Source organism: Anguilla rostrata, chromosome 2, assembly GCF_018555375.3.
Source record: "Anguilla rostrata isolate EN2019 chromosome 2, ASM1855537v3, whole genome shotgun sequence".
NCBI classification, from domain to species: Eukaryota; Metazoa; Chordata; class Actinopteri; order Anguilliformes; family Anguillidae; genus Anguilla; species Anguilla rostrata.
Window position 1 is genome coordinate 38872880 of NC_057934.1, and position 16714 is coordinate 38889593.

Below are 16714 nucleotides of genomic sequence, written 5' to 3' on the forward strand. Positions count from 1 at the left end.
GTAGAACTCTGGATTAGGGTGTGAGCACTGACATACTTTATATTTAACAGCTATCTGGCTTTCTCAGCTTTGATAGCCTTCTTTGAGTAGGAGTAAAGATGATCTAGTCTGGAGAGCTGGTTTGTCAGTGGATAGTGCTGACCCTGTGGTCCACAAGTTAGGATGATTGTTAGTCACTGGAAGTGTTGTTTATGAAGGACAGGGTGCTAAGTCTGCTGGAGCTGGTATATTTGCCTTGTCCATTAGGCACTGGAAAGGGACCTGTGGGCATGGCAGCTGTGGATAGGGCATGGTAGGTGCAGTGCCTAAAGGACAGGGTACTAAAAGCATTCTACCTGGAGGACAGGTCAAGTGCAGTTCGACATCTGTGGTTCCCCATGGACAGGGTGCTATAAACACACCACCTGTGGTTCCCCTGTAGTATTCTTAACTAGGAAATGTGGGTAATTCATAACTATTCTGTACGTGTCACTTGAGTTTTGTCTTAATCAGGGGCCTGGCACTTTCAGAAAGAATGGACAAACAGTATTATAGCATAGCATTTGTTTTTATTATTCATGATGGAATTAACCTTCTGAATAACTGTCTTTTTTATACAGACTTTTGAGACATAGGCCATTGTGTGCTAATTGATAGACTCCAATGAGTCAGAATCCTGATTTTTAAACTATATTTCATGTGTATCGTGAGCTATCTCATCTTTATAGTGTAATGCAGACTATCAAAATATTTTGTTTCATATTTTTCAGATACAGTTGTGCATCATTTAGCCTGATATTCTCTATTTTATGTCTCATGAAGTATCAGTACATGGCTATGACCTTGTGGTTCCCAGGTTATATTACTGGAGGCATTGTGCCTGATGGACAGCGGCCTAAAGTAGCCAGTACCGGTAAACCGTCACTGCTCTGTGTATTTCACTGGGGATTTGTACACTAATCCTCTGTGGCCTTCATCCATATTTTTAATATTAAGCATCACTTATTCTGTACATGTTTTACCAATAAATTTTGAAGCCATATGTCAATAACTTTTTTAAAATCAATTTATGTCTTGTTAATTTAGCATAGCCTAATACAATACTTTCTTGCCATTGTTTTGTTACTAAGATTCTGAAGTATTAACTTTATTTACAATAATTTTTATGTTTCCGTTTTATTATTGTTAAACATGTGCGTAATGAACATGAACAGTATGGGAGAATTTCTGATATCTTTGGTATCAATATTTTGTTGGTTAGAATATACTGATACACTTCTGGCCTCCAGGAAATGGTGCTGGCGCGGGATATCTTAATGGACAGGGGGCTAAGACAACCAAGCCGGGTAAACTTCAATAACCTAGTTTGTTCATTTTCTGTAGAAGTCTAGAGAAATTATATAGTGTAATATTTCTATTAAATATATATGAAGTATTATTAACATAAATGTATAATATTTGTGAAAGCTATTTATAGTCTTATATGTTACATTGTGTAGGTTGACAAAGCCTATTTAAACTAGTATCACAATAGAATGTTTACACCTAACAATTAGGTGACACCTGTGTGGTTCGTAGATTGTGGTGGTCGAGCTGGATTCTTCAATGGACAGTGGGCTAAAGTACCAAATATGGGTAAATTTCCACTATTGTGTTTTTGCCTCAAGCGTCTTAAAGCAATAATCCACTGAAAATGTCCAAATTCATTATATATCGTTTTACCTTTAATATAACACAAATTTGGGGGATTACCCAAAAAAATGGGATGACTGTGGTTCAGTATTACCAAAATGGGCACTTTTGGTGACAATTGCCTGGAAGCAGCTTGATACACATAATTTACTGCATGATCACAAATAATCCCTCCAATCCAAACAGCATTCAGTGTTATACAATGCGTAATCAGTTTTGACACTTTTTCAGTATTGCTTTAATTAGGGGCATTCATTTCTTTTACACTAATTCATGAAGTGTCATTGTTCACTTGGTGGTCGTTGTACTTCCCAGTTTGTGGGTGTTTGTAAAGCTGTTTTGCATGGCTCTTATTTGTAGTAGTTTCCAGGTATTATAACTGCACTTCATTTTGGTTGTGTGTGTCTGATGTAGATGGATGACGATTCTCACTCAGTGCGTGTTTCTCTAGCTGTGACAACCCATTTGTCCTGCATGTTTCTTTTTGTCTATACTTGTGATCTTTAACACTTATTCAATTAGTCTTTAATCAGCTTGCTGTTGTTGGTGTTGAGTGAAGTCTTAAAGTGTGTTAGAGACAAGTAAATATTTATTGTGGAAAAAAGTAGGGAGTAAACTAACCTGATGTGATGTGCGATGTGTAATTAACATAGTTACACATAAATGCACTTATATTATCTAAAATTGGTTAAACATCCGTGTGGTTCCCTGGTTGTGGTTCAGGAGCTGGTGTGCCCAATGGACTGGGGGCAAAAGCAGCTAAACCAGGTAAAATCCACAACTGCAGTATTTGTTTCCCTTCTGTGTATTTATCTACTGGTCTGGGCTTCAGATTCAGCTTTTGATCCTTTTAGTTTATACATCCTAGTGTTCTGCATTTTGATACTGCATGGCAACAACTCAGGAGAAATAAGTAACGTAAGCTGTTTTGGACACAGCCATGGCCTCTCACTCTCTCCTTCAGCTTTCTTCCTGGTGTGGAAGTGTCCATGGCTCTATCTGGTGGAGCCAGTGTGCCAACATATACCTTCCTTGAACCGCCTTTATTTCACAGGGCAATCTATATAATTGTTCTTAAAAAAGCTTTAATCTCCATGCTGCAGAATTTACTCTCAATTAGTTAACTATAAATTAACTAAGCCAAGTGGTAAACCTTACTGTTCTTTTTGCGTCTGTGATGTGTTCTTACGGCATTACAGGGACAAACTACACAAGTTTGTGTACAATTCATAATATTTAAATCTACCTTTAGTGCAAACAAAGTGTGAGTCTGACAGAACCAACTGTTTCAGCAATAATAAAAAAATATAGAAAAATGTTTTTAAAATGTTTTCAATTATGAATCAGAGTGGGTCAAGCTTTTCAGTTACAATGCCTCCATCAGTTTTTAAGTCCACGTGGTTTGAGTAAACAGCTGTATGTGATTATTCATTTGTTTTAATTGGTCACTATATAATTTTTAGAATTTCTTAATTCCAGTCTGTTGGTATTAGCCGTAGTCATGTCTATCTGTGTAAACATATCTTCACAATATTGATTACTTATTCTAAAATGCCATAACCACATTTTGCTGTTACTGTGTTCTCTGTGGTAGACTACAGGTTTGAATGGTTCTACGTTAAGGTGTGCCAACTGTCATTGTAGTTATAAGGGTTTTTAACTGCATAAATATCTTTATTTTACTGCAATAAATATCTTTTTTCACTGCAAATGTAAATTAATGAATTTGCCTGCAGAGGTGGGAAGTCCAGGGGTCATAAAGTAAAAGTCCTGCAATGTGGTTCTTCCACCCATGAACATAGCCAGCTGATTAGTAATAATCCTGGCTCCTGGCTGAATTATTGCTCTAATTAGCAAATTTAGGTGATTGGAAAAAATACTGGAGTGGACTTTTACTATCTGAATCTAGATTTTCTACCTCTGTTTACTTGAGACAGGGCTATCCTCCTGCATTCTCTCATCACTGTGAAGGAAATTGGCTCTATTGAGCAAGTTAATTATTGTAGGAACAAACTTATTGTTCTCAGGACATGGTGCTGGAGCTGGAACTGGATATCCCAATGGAGGAGGGGCTAAAGCAGCCAAACCAGGTGAGGCTCTACAGGTCTACCATGGATGTTTCTTTGAACCACTCTGTCTGGATGTGCTGCATGTGCCAAGTGCTGTGTCCATCCCAGTGATGGAAAGAAATCAAATCAAAATATTTGACATCATTAACATGACTAAAAAATTGACTGTAGGTTGGAGGGAGCACATATGTGAACATTCCACAGTTGCGGTCAGTAACATTAGTGCTCCCACAAACCCACAATCAATTGATTTGGTGGATAATTGACATTTGTAGCAGCCATATGTTAGGAAATTCCTATGGCAGTTAACCTTGAATTGTTTTACCCATTTTAGATGTACACATTTACTCCCTTGAAGTTCAAATGTGTGTGTGATGGGTTGCATAAATCCAGCATGGGGGTTTAGGGATTTCTAGTCCTTTTATTCTCAAAATTGCAGAGGTGGAAATCCAGGGGTCAGTCCTGCTATGTGTTTCTACCACCCATGTACTCAGCCAGCTGATTCCACTAATTATTTCTACCTTCTTGCTGAAGAATTGTGCCAATTAGCAACTCCAGGTGATTGGAACAAAATACCGGGGAGGGGATACCACCCAGTCTAGGGTCAGACCGTAGCAGGAAATAGGATAAAGGAAGTCAGTGGGTAATGGGTAATGGGAATGAAATCTGCAAATCAAAGAGCAACTCTGGGCCCTATCTGCCTGCCCAGGCTAGTCTTCGAAGGCTTGCCAGGCATGGGGCGGCTTTGAATGCTGAGTTTCGGGACACTTAATCTGCAGGCTGAGGCCTAGATTCCGAATGGCATACCCCCAACAAAGATGGATGTACTCAATGGGGCAGTACATTTACAGAATTTGAATCGAATCTATATTTTAGGGAAAGGTGGTTTGCCCAATGCTTATATATTTTGCCAAAGTGTAAGTGTAGAGTAAGTGGTCTATATTTGGTGCAAGAAATTCTCTCCTGTGATTTCTACATTGTGGAATTATAAGCAACTCCTTTCCTTCTCCCCAGGCTATGGAAACAGTAATGGTGCTGGTGTGCATCCTGGTAAGGTGGTATTTATTTTATCCATATCATATTTTGTATTATCAGTACTTAAATATATTTTGGTCTAAACTGCATACAAACTAAATAAAATCAAAGATACATATCAATTCTAATTTAGAATTCAATTTGAACTATTTGTGTCCTTCCTGATTCAGGTCTTGGTGGCAGCCCCTATGGTGGACAGAGTGTAGGCCCAGGAGGAGCTGGAGGAAATGGAAAATCTGAGAAGTATGGTGAGAAAGAAGAGGGTGGAGAAAATCAGGGGGCAACAATGTACTTTAACAGAGTATGTCACAAAAAGCTATGAATATTGCTACTGACTTTATTATTCCCCCAAGTAATATGTATCACAATGGCCTTAATAATACATATTTTATTATTTAATTCTTCTCCTGCACAGCTTGCAAATCGGACCCTTTCTCTCCTGTTTAGAAAGTGTAACTGCAACTTTGAAACTCAGTGATGGAGCCTGCTAGAGGTCACCAATTACGTGTCATGTGTCAGCTTCCTCTTGTTCTGCCAGCCTGATACACAAATGGTCTGCTAGTCTTCTCTGAACTCAGCTTGGGTGTTCCTCTGAGAGCTTTATCTGAATTATTAATTCATCAGAGGGTTATCCATTGGGCCTTCCAGCTGTTTTGTCCCCTTTTCTTTTGGTTGTGTTATCTGAAGTCACCCATTTACTGCCTCCTGTATGCAATACACTGTCTGATCCCATAGGGGGTGCTGCTGGCCCTGCTTCTCCTGGTACTGCTCAGCTGCCCTATGGGGGCCAGCCAGTCGTTCCGGCTGGGTTGGGAGTCAATGGCAAGTCTGGTGGTTACAGTATGGGGAAGCTGCCATATGGACCGAAGCACAGTCAGCCTGCGGGCCTGGGGGCTGACACTGGCCTGGGTGAATATGGTGAGAGGGATTGTTTCAAAGTCTGCTGGGTCAGAACAGAACATATGCGGGTGCATATACAGAAAGCTCCATAATGTTTGGGATGATTACAAAGTTTTTCTTGATTTGGCTCTGTACGCCGCAATTTTAGATTTGTTATCAAACAATTCACACATGGTTAAAGTGTACGTTCGCTGCTTTTATTTTAGGGTATTTTTATATACGGTATAAAAATGCCTCCATTTTAGAGCACCATAGTGTTGAGGTCATGTTAATGTTATGTAAATGAAAGTGGTCATTTTAGTACTTTGTCACATATCCTTTGCATGTAATGACTGCTTGAAGTATGTGACCCATGGACATCCCCAGGTGCTGAGTATCTTCTCTGGTGATACTCTGCCAGGCCAGTACAATGGGCATAGTGATACTGCAATGATATATGAACGTTCTATTTAGCAGTGCTATATTACAAATACGGCCACTACTGGGAAGACTGGTTAACCAATCAGCATCTATTTGTTTTATAATACAATATCATGCATACAGGGCCTGCACATATATTACTCCCTTACATCATAAATAGTAAAATATATAAAATATATCCTGCACTCCGTTTTGCAGGTGGACTGGGTGCTGGGTTGGGTTTGGAATCTGTTCCTGGCAAGTATGGTGAGCACTGTTAAGATCTTCCTTTGTGAATTGGGCCCTTTTCCTTTTATTTTTCAAATGTACATATGAGATCTGAAAATATAAATGGGTAGGAAAGTATAAGGACATACAGTACTGTGATCAATTAACTGATTTGTAGAAGTCTGTTAATTTTTTTCTCCGGTGTCTTTTTACTGTAGGTGGTGTTGGTCAACATTCTTTCAATGGTGCCCCAATAATTCCTGCTGCACTGGATGGTAAGAAAATCACATGTTTGCCCACACATGAAGAACAAGTGCTGTGTGAATGTGTTTCTGGCCGGTTTTGTCAGCAGATGAAAGGACATGGTCTGTGTGTACAGAAATGCAATAAGAGCTGAAGGAAATACAGCAGAACCTCACAGGCCTGATCCCATTGGGAATGTACGTCGCTCGGAATTGAAATGTGTGTAACTTTGAGAGTGACATGGAAATACGTTTAGTTACACAGCCTCATTTTGTAAATAGGCTACCCCATCTTGTGGCTGTGGTCCCAAGTTAATAATCAACAACAACATACCAATGGTTATTGAGAGCTCATTAGAGCATCCATTTATTTTAGTCTAGATTAGTATTCCAAACTATACATCTCCTTTTCAGTGACATGCTAATCCTGGGATTTTTTTGTTGTAAATTTCAAAATTTTGTCTTTTCTCTTCTTTCATACACTGCTGATTTTCTCACATTGCTATGCCCCATTGCCTGATAACAGTAGCATTTTTGTTTTTTAGCAATGGGAAATGTGACTTGCTTTCATTTCATACTTTCCTTTTTGACAAGTCCTTACGGCATATGTGTGCTTCCTTTGGTTTCATGCCCCATTTGACTGACAGTTTAAGTCTCAGCAGTGAGGATAGTTTAACTTAACATAAGGACAACAATGGCAGTATAATCAAGCGGGTGTATTTTTGTACTATGTTTGCAGGAATGGGTAGTACTGTAGGTGAATATGCCGTTGGGGGCTACGATGACCTAAAAGAAGGCACTTAGAACTTCCCCCATTCATCCAGATGCAGGCACCCATATAACTCCTAGTAGTTTCTGAGAAATGTTAACATTAATTCTGTTTCCAACGGCCTATGTTTACTGAATTAACATGACAGAGTTTTTGTTTGTGTGTGTCTGTTGTTGGTCTATATATCAGGAACTAGTCAGATACCAGTTGATCCCCCAGCAGTTGCTGATGGAAAGTCAGCTGGTCTGTACGGTAAGATGTGTACTGCAATGTGAATTTGTAATACATGTGCATATGTAGCATATACAGTGAGCTCCATAATGTTTGGGACAAAGACGTATCTTTTTTTCTTTTCTTTATTTGGCTCTGTACTCCACAATTTTAGAAATATAATGTAACAATTCACATGTGGTTAAAGTGCACATCCTCAGCTTTTATTTAAGGGTATTGTATACAGTTTTGGTTTCACTGTGTAGAAATGACATGGTGTGGCCTCCCTATTTCAGGGCACCATAACATTTGAGACATATTAATGTTATGTAAATGAAAGTAGTCATGTATAGGACTCTGTTGCATATCCTTTGCATGCAATGACTGCTTGAAGTCTGTGACCCATGGACATCCCCTGGTGCTGAGTATCTTCCTGGTGATGCTCTGCCAGGCCTGTAATGCAGCCATCTTCAGCTCCTGCTTGTTTTGGGCACTAGTTGCTTTAACCCTTTGGAGCGAACGGTCACACAGGTGTTACAGCGCTCGAGTGGTCCCTGAAATGTACAGGAAAAAAAGCTACATTTCAGTTCCAATATCCAATATAAGAAATACTGAGCCACACTGTCACTATGTTGTAAACAATATCCAATATAAGAAATACTGAGCCACACTGTCACTATGTTGTAAAGAATGGTTAGATGGTTAGTTTGGACATTTTAAATACATTGAATTTTTTTTTCTCCTACTGTATGTACTTTATTATTATATAGAAACTAAAATATTTTATTAAAGACTTAAGTTTAAGATCAAATTAAGATCCTTTTATATCTTGACTTTATAAGTACAGCACCTTATCGTTGATGCATAATTTATTATAAATAAAATAATTTCGTTTATCAGTGTTTTTAAAAAATCACTTTAGTACATGTTATGGTTCTCTTTCTCTCTGACAGGAATGGGGGGTTTGCCATATGGTGCCCAGCCCCTTGCGCTGGGAGGTGAACGGAAACCTACTGGAAAATATGGTTAGTGCCGTTTCTTTGGCCTGGAGTGTGCATGGTAATTTACAAAATCTCCAACCTGATGTAGTACTTTCAGCCCAGGAATTCATATGCATAAACAGATTAAATATGCAACAAAATGGAAAATGCTGGGGGACGTAAACCCTGAAAATCATATCCTAATATTGATTTTGACTCATTTTCACCATTTAGTAAATTCTTGCAGCGACTGCTTTTGGATTTGAAAAGCATTCACAATACTTCAGTAAATATGGCCTTAGGTCTTTCTGCCTTGCTTTCTGTAAGGAAACAGGTTTCCATATTGTGCGCATTCTGCCATTCTGCCTTTGGACTGAGAGCTCATTTTGTCTCACCTCCACATTTTTATTCTGTCTGTGTATCAATGTATGATATATTTATAAGGCTCTGTTGTCTTCGCTTTTGCACTCTCGCTTCCTTGCTCTCTTTGTCTATGGACCACTCTGTCAGGCGGGTTGCCATACGGTGCTCAGCCCCTTGGAATGGGGAATAATGGGAAATCTTCTGCCAAATTTGGTATGTTAGTTTGTTTCTCTGTCTACTTTTCTGCACCTGCCTGCTTGCTTGTAGGTCCATCTGTCTGTCTCTGAATCACTCTCTATGTCTCTGTCTCCCTTGCGTCCTTCCTATCTCGCCTGGCTTTCTCAGGAATTGGTGGGTTACTCTTCGGTACCCATCCCCTTGGCCTGGGCTCCAATGGGAAAGCTGCTGGCAAATATGGTGAGACTATTACTGAATGTCTCTGCTTGTGACTCAGTATGCCCATCTATGCTTTAATGAATGTTTGTACATTGGTCTTTGACTGTCCTGCTCTATTATTTTGCTCCTTCCATATGTCACTGTAACAGGGCATGGCAGATTGCCATATGGTGCCCAGCCCCTCGGATTGGGGAGTGATGGGAAATTCCAAAGTAAATTTGGTGAGCCTATTTGTCTTTTGGTTTGTGGCTCCACTCATATAATTGTTTGCATTGTATTGATGTGTTCATCTCCCTATTCTTATCCGGAATAGGGAGAATACCATATGGTGCCCAGCCGCTTGGATTAGGGCCCGATGGGAAATCTGCTGGAAAATATGGTGAGAGGATATCTGTTTGCGTATATCTGTCTTTCAATAGTTATCCTTGTGTGGCTCTCTGACTGACTCTCTCTCTTCTCCTATGACTCTCCTTTCTTTCACTCCCCCAGGAGGAGGGAGTTACGGGAAACCTACGGGAAAATATGGTGAGAAATATTCTATTGCTAGGACTTCCCTCTGTTGAACTGGCTGTACATCCATTTATATTGCATTCTTTTTCCCTTTGATCCCTCGCTATGTTTCTCAGGAAATGTAGGGTTGCCATATGGTGCACAGCCAATTGGACTTGGGACTGAGGGAAAATCTGCTGGTAAACACTGTACATCTTCCTCTGTATTTTTGTGTCCTTTCCAGCTAGCGTGTGGTCATCTACACAACTCTTTCACTTTCCTTTCTACTTTGATCTTGTATTTCCACTATATATCTGTAATTTGTGGGTTAATGTATGATTCTCAACACTATGGCCAGGTGCTGATGAGCTGGCAAATACACCTCCCCACTTGCCCCCTAATAACTCTGAGAAATGAATAGCTGGCAATTGTGGAGCTTCCTGTTTGAATTTACTGTGGTCAATGGGATGAGCAAACTGTGTGCATCCAGTACTCATGGGAGTTGTAGTATCATGTAGTATCACCAGGAATTGATTTAACCATTTCGGCTGTCTTTTGTTAACTACAATATTTTTTCTGTAGAACATGCTACCGAAAGGTCACCCGCCAAAGTGGCCAGTAAGAGTAAACGAGTTACACGCCACTGTGGAATTCTACCCGCATTTGGCGGGTGGCGAGTGTTAATATCAAGCCCTGGTCGTGGTTATTTCATAATGCTGTTCCCTTGGAATCTAGCTCCCCTCAGAATCCCTAAAATCCCATGGCATGTGTGAGCTATGGAGGTGCAGGCTATTCCTGTATATTATTTCTCTTTCATTTATGATTTTACTGTATTTTACTGTTAATGTTTCTGTATGCATGTCTTTATGTGTACTTATCAATGTACATTGCATCATACCAATGCATGACTACATCTCTTGTATTTTCTTAAACCAAACTTCTTTTGGATCCCTAAATCTTGCAGGAAATGGAGGGTTACCAGCTCAGCCTGTTGTACTTGACGGCAATGTGAAATCTTCTGGAAAATATGGTATGTGCCTGCATGTGCAGTACATACTTTCTGTCTCTGTCTCTGTATGAATGTGCATTTGCCGGTTTTCTCTCATTGCTTTAATTTTGAATAGAATAAAATAACTTTATTTTTCCTGTGGGGGACATCATGTAGCAACATACAAGAAATTAAATTTACAATTTTCAGAAATTACATTATGAAATGACAGAAATTGCATTTTGAGATTCGTAAATTGCAATACTATTATTACAATTAGAAATTAAAGGTGCAGTGTGTTGCAGGGGTGTGCTGTATTGTTGATGAGAGTTGTTGGCACAAAACTGTTGAGTGCTCTCCATGTTTTCAATGATAGGGACCTCAGTCTTCTTACTAATGTCAACCATTATACTTTCTCCTTTCTTGACTGTCTGCTCCTCAAAGTTGTTTTATGGTCCTTTGTCATCTCCCTATGATCCTTCTTCTCAGTTACGTCACCCGCTCCAGATTAGTTTGATGTTAATTAGAGAGCCCAATCAAGCTGTTAGGCTGAAGGTCAGTGCTCTATGGCTCAATGAAGAAGTGATTTTCTGTGTATGGGTGTTTGACATTTGTATTCATTTATTTCAGGAAATGGAGGGAATCTGAATGGGGAAGTTCAGCCAGAAGGTAAAACAGATACTCAAGCAGTGGCTGAGACAGAATAACTCAATCTCAGCCCAAGAATCACATTTTGCACAAACAGAAAACAGATGATGAAACAAAACGAACACCAGTGCCTAAGCCAAGCATACATTTCTAATGACTGCAAAACCTTGCAAATTCAGAAATGGAGGCATACAGTGCCTTACCCTTTGTTTGTAAACAGAGTTGGTATGGACAGACTCTTGCACATGAATAAGGAAATGAGGCCTACATATGCCTAACATGGAGCTCACTACAGTGAGCATCCATGTTACATCCAGTCTTACACAATATTTTTTACTGTGACCACTTTGAGCAATGTCTGGATTTCTTTTCTCTTTATGTGTATTTTTTTGTCACCATCTTTCTCCCTAAGCCTTTATGGCCACTGTGTGTGTTTCCAGAGTTCTATTAGCTCTATTAGATCTCCCTTTTTCGTTTTCTCTGTCTATCCATTTTCTTGTTGCAAGCTTACATGTGTGCTTTTTAATCCATCCACTGCTCTTCAACACCCTTCTATCCACCCCCTGACTTCTGTTTCTTCCTTTTTTGTCACCCCTCACCTGTTTCACTCTTCCCTTCCCCATTATCTTTGAATTACGTTGAATGTCAACCCCCTCCCCATTACTGTTATTGCCCCTCCCCCACAGTTGTTTTACAGTCCCTTACTCCCTCATTTCCTCCATCCCCTGCACTTCCAGTTTCTCTTTCAGTCACCCCTGTTCCATCCTTGACTGAAGACCCTTCACTGCCCCCTGTAGTTCCCACACTCCCCCCTGTTATTCCATCATCCCCTCCTGTCCTTGTAGTCTCTGAGGTTCCCTTAGACCATGAAGCCCCGGCAGTCCCTGATTCCCCTGAAGCTCCAGAAGTCCCATTAGACTCTGTACTGCCTGAGATCCCCTTAGTCCCTGTAGTCCCCTTAGTCTCCTCAGTCCCTTTAGTCCCCTCCTTGACAGGTTCAGTGGACCTGCCCGCTCCAGTGCTGCTCCTTGCCACAGCTGACCCTTCCAGCCTACCGCCAGACAGCCAAACACAAGCTCCGCTGCCTGCACAGACCGATGCGTTCGAGCTGATCCTTCAGCCTCATCCCCAGATACACATTAAGCAACATCTGAAGCTGCAGTTTCACCCGCAGGGTAAAACATGGAGAGGTAATGAGAGAAGGAGGCACTGTGAGAAGCTTGAGCTGGGGAATTAGTGGGGTGAAGAGCATAAGCAACAAAATGAGTTAGCTGTCCAAGTAGAATAAGCAGTATGCAGGGTTCAGCAGTGTGTGCTTGGGAGAGAAGCTGGAGAAAGGCCGGGAGTACTATAAGGTTTTAGGGGTCCTGCATTGGAGGTGAAAGTGTATGGATGGTCAGTGAGAATGGGTTTGGATGTGAAAGAACAGCATAAGAGCATGTGGGAGGTACAGTGTGTGCAAAATGAAGAGGAATTGACCAAGAGGGATTGCTATCTGCACTTTTGCTTAGTTGCTGGCTTTTTTGCTTTGCTGCTCCTGATTAACAGCTTTGAAAAGCAAAATACACACACACACACACACACACACACAGACACACACAAAGTTTAAGATATAAACAAATTAAATTAAATGCAAATATATATGGAGATACATCGCTTAGTTTGCACACCTGAGACGAGACATCCAAAATAAAGCTGTGTAAAGTAATGATCAACACATTGCTGCAAAATCTTATCAAGTAATTTTTTTCTTAGCCCACTGGCAGATAATTTTCTTTATTTTGAGCATGTTTTACTCAAATTTGCTTATGGAAATGGTAGGGCATTTGTAGAATTGAATTTGCTCACTAGTTGGCTTATTCGATCTCAATGTCCAATCAAATTACTGGTTTTATTTCAGGTATCATTCATTGATAATGATCCCTCACAACACCTCTATTTAATTTTTTCCCCACCAAATGAATGCTTATTCAGCCACTTATTTAGATACTCCTATCTGTATGAAATATTTCAGGCATCAAAATGTTTGAATTAGGGAATTGTGAAGCTCTTGAAAAGAAAGGTAGAATAAATAAAAATTGTCGGGATTCTGTGTTTCTGTGTTTAGCTGGGCCAGACACCAAATTTGGATTAAATGGATTCTTTGGCAATGGATACCAAGGTGAGAATGCACAAATGCTGTATTAATAATTTGGTCATTTTGTACATTCTGTAGCAGGGAGATTCATCCAGTCAATGTCAAAATTTCATGTTGGTTGCAGCTTTCTCTCTGTCTGTATTTTAACTGCTGTTGAGCCCAGACTGTGTGTGCAGTCTGTCCTGACCTTCATTAACCACTCCCTTCTTTCTCTGTCCAGGCTGAACATGGCGCCATTGACCCCAGGGACAAATAATAGTCTTTTTATTTGTTAATTTGTGTCTCTCTGGTTATTGTATATTTGTGTTTGTTTTTGTTCATTTTTGTTCACTGAATGCCCCTGTCCCTGTTTGTGTTACTGCTTTCATCAGTACCTCGTTGTCCAGCCCCTCCAACCTTCCGTGTTTTGTAGGTTTTTATCCCCACGTTTGTATGACAATCACTGAATCTCAGAAAACATCTGTAGAATAATGTTATGCTGTTTTTTTATTTATTGAATGATATAACTTCTTTTACACAAAACATTTTTTTTGCATTCTTCATATTTCTTTCATTGCTCAGATACCTTCTTCTTTCCATCCTTCTATCTGTATCAGACTGATTGTCTCTCATACATAACCATGGGTGTATTCTACCCATGGTGTATTCTACCCGTATAAACTCTGTAAGAGTTAATTTAACACTTTGTCCCCACTAAGGGGGGCCCTGGATATTTTTTATTTGTAACTATTTTTAATCAGTTACTAAATATATTGGGTGGGGGGCCCTCCCCATATATTTTGTCCTGGGCCTGATCATTCATAGCTGTGGCCCTGGGTGTATCACTGCAGTAATCAAGGGTCCATCCAATCACATCTGCCTCATCAAGGCTGACTGAGGCAGCATAAGTGCACTGGAGACATTTCATGATGAAATATGGAGCATTTCTGCACAGTAAAATGTCCTGTGTTAATTGAACTCTGGCCATAGTGGACTCATATAAACTGTATAAACTCATCTGTAAGAGTTGATTTAACACTGAACATTTTACTGTGGGTGCATAAAAATGGACAATATATCTATATATGCTATCCTGAAATCAGCAAGAAAATGCTGTTGCTGCCCTCATTGTGGAAACAATGTCACTGAGGTGTTAAGGGGAACAGAAAAATCATAAATTGATGTATGATATTACATTGAATTATTCCAAATCACAATAGTTCAGTTAACCTAGAACCGGTGGCCTATTTCAAACTTTCATTCTGAACTCTGCATTGGAATGTTGGGATGATGGAATGTTGACTTAAATTAGAATTACAGCAGATTAAATGCTTTAAATGCTATCCAGCTTTATGGTCCTGTCCTATGAAGTTATGTTCCTTACTTTTGAAAATTGGGCTGAAGGAAGGCTTTACTTGTATTTCCCCCTCTAAAGGCTTTCAGTTCTATTGCAAACCTTATGCTGTGTGCATTTCCCCAGAAACTCAATTGATTGTTTGGTAACAGGTTTCATTAATGGTAAATGCCATGTATTTCATATTAACTCAGTCTAACATTGCCCTTTGTCAAGGTATCTAAACATTGTGATCACAGACCAGATGATAGGTATTGTGCACAGGAAAACACACTTTCTGTTGGTAACACCTGTTTAAAAGAGCGGAGCTTTGTTGTCATTTTGCAGCTACAGTTAACAGCTTGCTAAACTCAAGCAATGCTCTTTCTACTTTTAATGTACTGTAACCAAGTAGCTTTTTGGCTAATTTTCAGACTCACACATAATCTGTGATCAAAATAACACACTGCACTGGTTCAGTTATAAATATGTCAGTATGAATGTTAAAGCTCTTGGCTTCAAGGATTAATGTCAGAGTATTTCTGTAGATATGCGCTTTCTTTGGAGGTGTTGACTAATGCCTTAACTCCACATTTAAGGTTTAGGTGTACATAACCATTGGTACTGTACCGCTAGTATCACTGTAGTATTTAGGAGGCATAAATCAATTAAAAACTGTTCATCATAATTATTTCACTATCCAGAGTGACAAAAAATGTGGTATTGTTTCAGGCTGCAATTTTATTTAATAGGTGGTGGTGCTAAAGAAAGTAATGAGTACAAATATATTATATTGTATGTGCATTTGTAATGGTTTGCATTTTTTTATGCCAAATTTACCTGTACATACTACTGCACACCATTTAAATTGCTATCTTAAAACCATAGCCTCCAATATATTGTTGAGGAATACAGGAATATTGTTGTGATTGTGATTCTGTAAATTGTGAGTGAAAATTTTATCATTGTATTTACAAGTAAACCCTAATTCCCTCTTTTTGATTGAGACACTGGTGTCTTTCTTTACCTCAGGTGTTCTGTGAGATTGTACAGAGGTGCATAACGTTAATGTTTATCTGTGATTGACCATATGCTGTCATCAGCTATTCCCTGGTAATGGTGTGCAATGGATGGCACTAGAGAAATAAGTGAAAAAATACAAAATTTGCACTGGAGGTTATATCACGCTTATTTCCATATTTACCATGTGTCCATATATTTAGCATTTATTATACAATACATATAGACTATTGTAGCACCTAGTCTTAAAAGATTAGGATGTTATAAGCCGCTTTTCCACCGCATGGTACCGGCTCAACTCGACTCGACTCTACTCGCTTTTGGTACCAGGTACTTCGTTTTCCGCTGCAGATAGTACCCCCTTCAATGTAGCTGGTCGTCATTAGTGACGCCGCATGAAACGCGTTGCTCTGACCAATCAGTGGTCTGCAGTGTTTTCACGTCACGTTTTGGTATCGCCTCAGCTCGCTTGGAATCTCGACGGAGGTGATATCAAAAAAGTACCAGTTACCAGGTACTATCCACAACTTTTGCCCGATAGAAAACCAAAAAAGTCGAGTAGAGTCGAGTCGAGTTGAGCCGGTACCATGCAGTGGAAAAGCGACTATAGTCTCATGATGGTCATGCAGATAAGTACATATATAGTTAAATTTCAATTTTAGTGGACAAATTTCCAGGTCTTTGTCCCCAAGTACACACGAAAGTAGTTTGCATTACAATACTCAGATACCTGTGGACATTGCAACATCCCATCCTAAAATAAATATTCCTCTGTGAATTGAAGGGACAGTTCAGTTCTTGGGGTTTTCTTCATTTATTTAAAGGTACTTTACCTATTTCTTGAGTGCAGTGGTCTCA

General features: G+C 39.6%; 1 protein-coding gene across 9 annotated transcripts in view; it reads left to right on the forward strand.

Annotated features, from left to right (window-relative positions):
- The window catches only part of cmn (calymmin), a 32891-nt gene extending 17058 nt beyond the window's left edge, over nucleotides 1-15833 (forward strand). For 3 of the 9 annotated variants that reach the window (XM_064324542.1, XM_064324543.1, XM_064324544.1), the window contains 19 exons: nucleotides 3699-3761; nucleotides 4755-4790; nucleotides 4946-5023; nucleotides 5511-5693; nucleotides 6294-6341; nucleotides 6521-6577; nucleotides 7503-7565; nucleotides 8477-8548; nucleotides 9014-9079; nucleotides 9212-9283; nucleotides 9412-9483; nucleotides 9576-9641; nucleotides 9752-9787; nucleotides 9889-9951; nucleotides 10716-10781; nucleotides 11370-11408; nucleotides 12074-12577; nucleotides 13495-13548; nucleotides 13745-15833. In XM_064324542.1, coding sequence (XP_064180612.1) covers nucleotides 3699-3761; nucleotides 4755-4790; nucleotides 4946-5023; nucleotides 5511-5693; nucleotides 6294-6341; nucleotides 6521-6577; nucleotides 7503-7565; nucleotides 8477-8548; nucleotides 9014-9079; nucleotides 9212-9283; nucleotides 9412-9483; nucleotides 9576-9641; nucleotides 9752-9787; nucleotides 9889-9951; nucleotides 10716-10781; nucleotides 11370-11408; nucleotides 12074-12577; nucleotides 13495-13548; nucleotides 13745-13749 — 1643 coding nt within the window. In that variant the 3' untranslated portion in view covers nucleotides 13750-15833. Of the gene's footprint in view, nucleotides 1-835; nucleotides 893-1268; nucleotides 1326-1557; nucleotides 1615-2394; nucleotides 2440-3698; nucleotides 3762-4754; nucleotides 4791-4945; nucleotides 5024-5510; nucleotides 5694-6293; nucleotides 6342-6520; nucleotides 6578-7502; nucleotides 7566-8476; nucleotides 8549-9013; nucleotides 9080-9211; nucleotides 9284-9411; nucleotides 9484-9575; nucleotides 9642-9751; nucleotides 9788-9888; nucleotides 9952-10715; nucleotides 10782-11369; nucleotides 11409-12073; nucleotides 12578-13494; nucleotides 13549-13744 lie in introns of all 9 variants that reach the window. The other 6 variants (XM_064324535.1, XM_064324539.1, XM_064324540.1 and 3 more) reach the window with 5 other exon arrangements.
- Nucleotides 15834-16714: the final 881 nt, after the last annotated feature.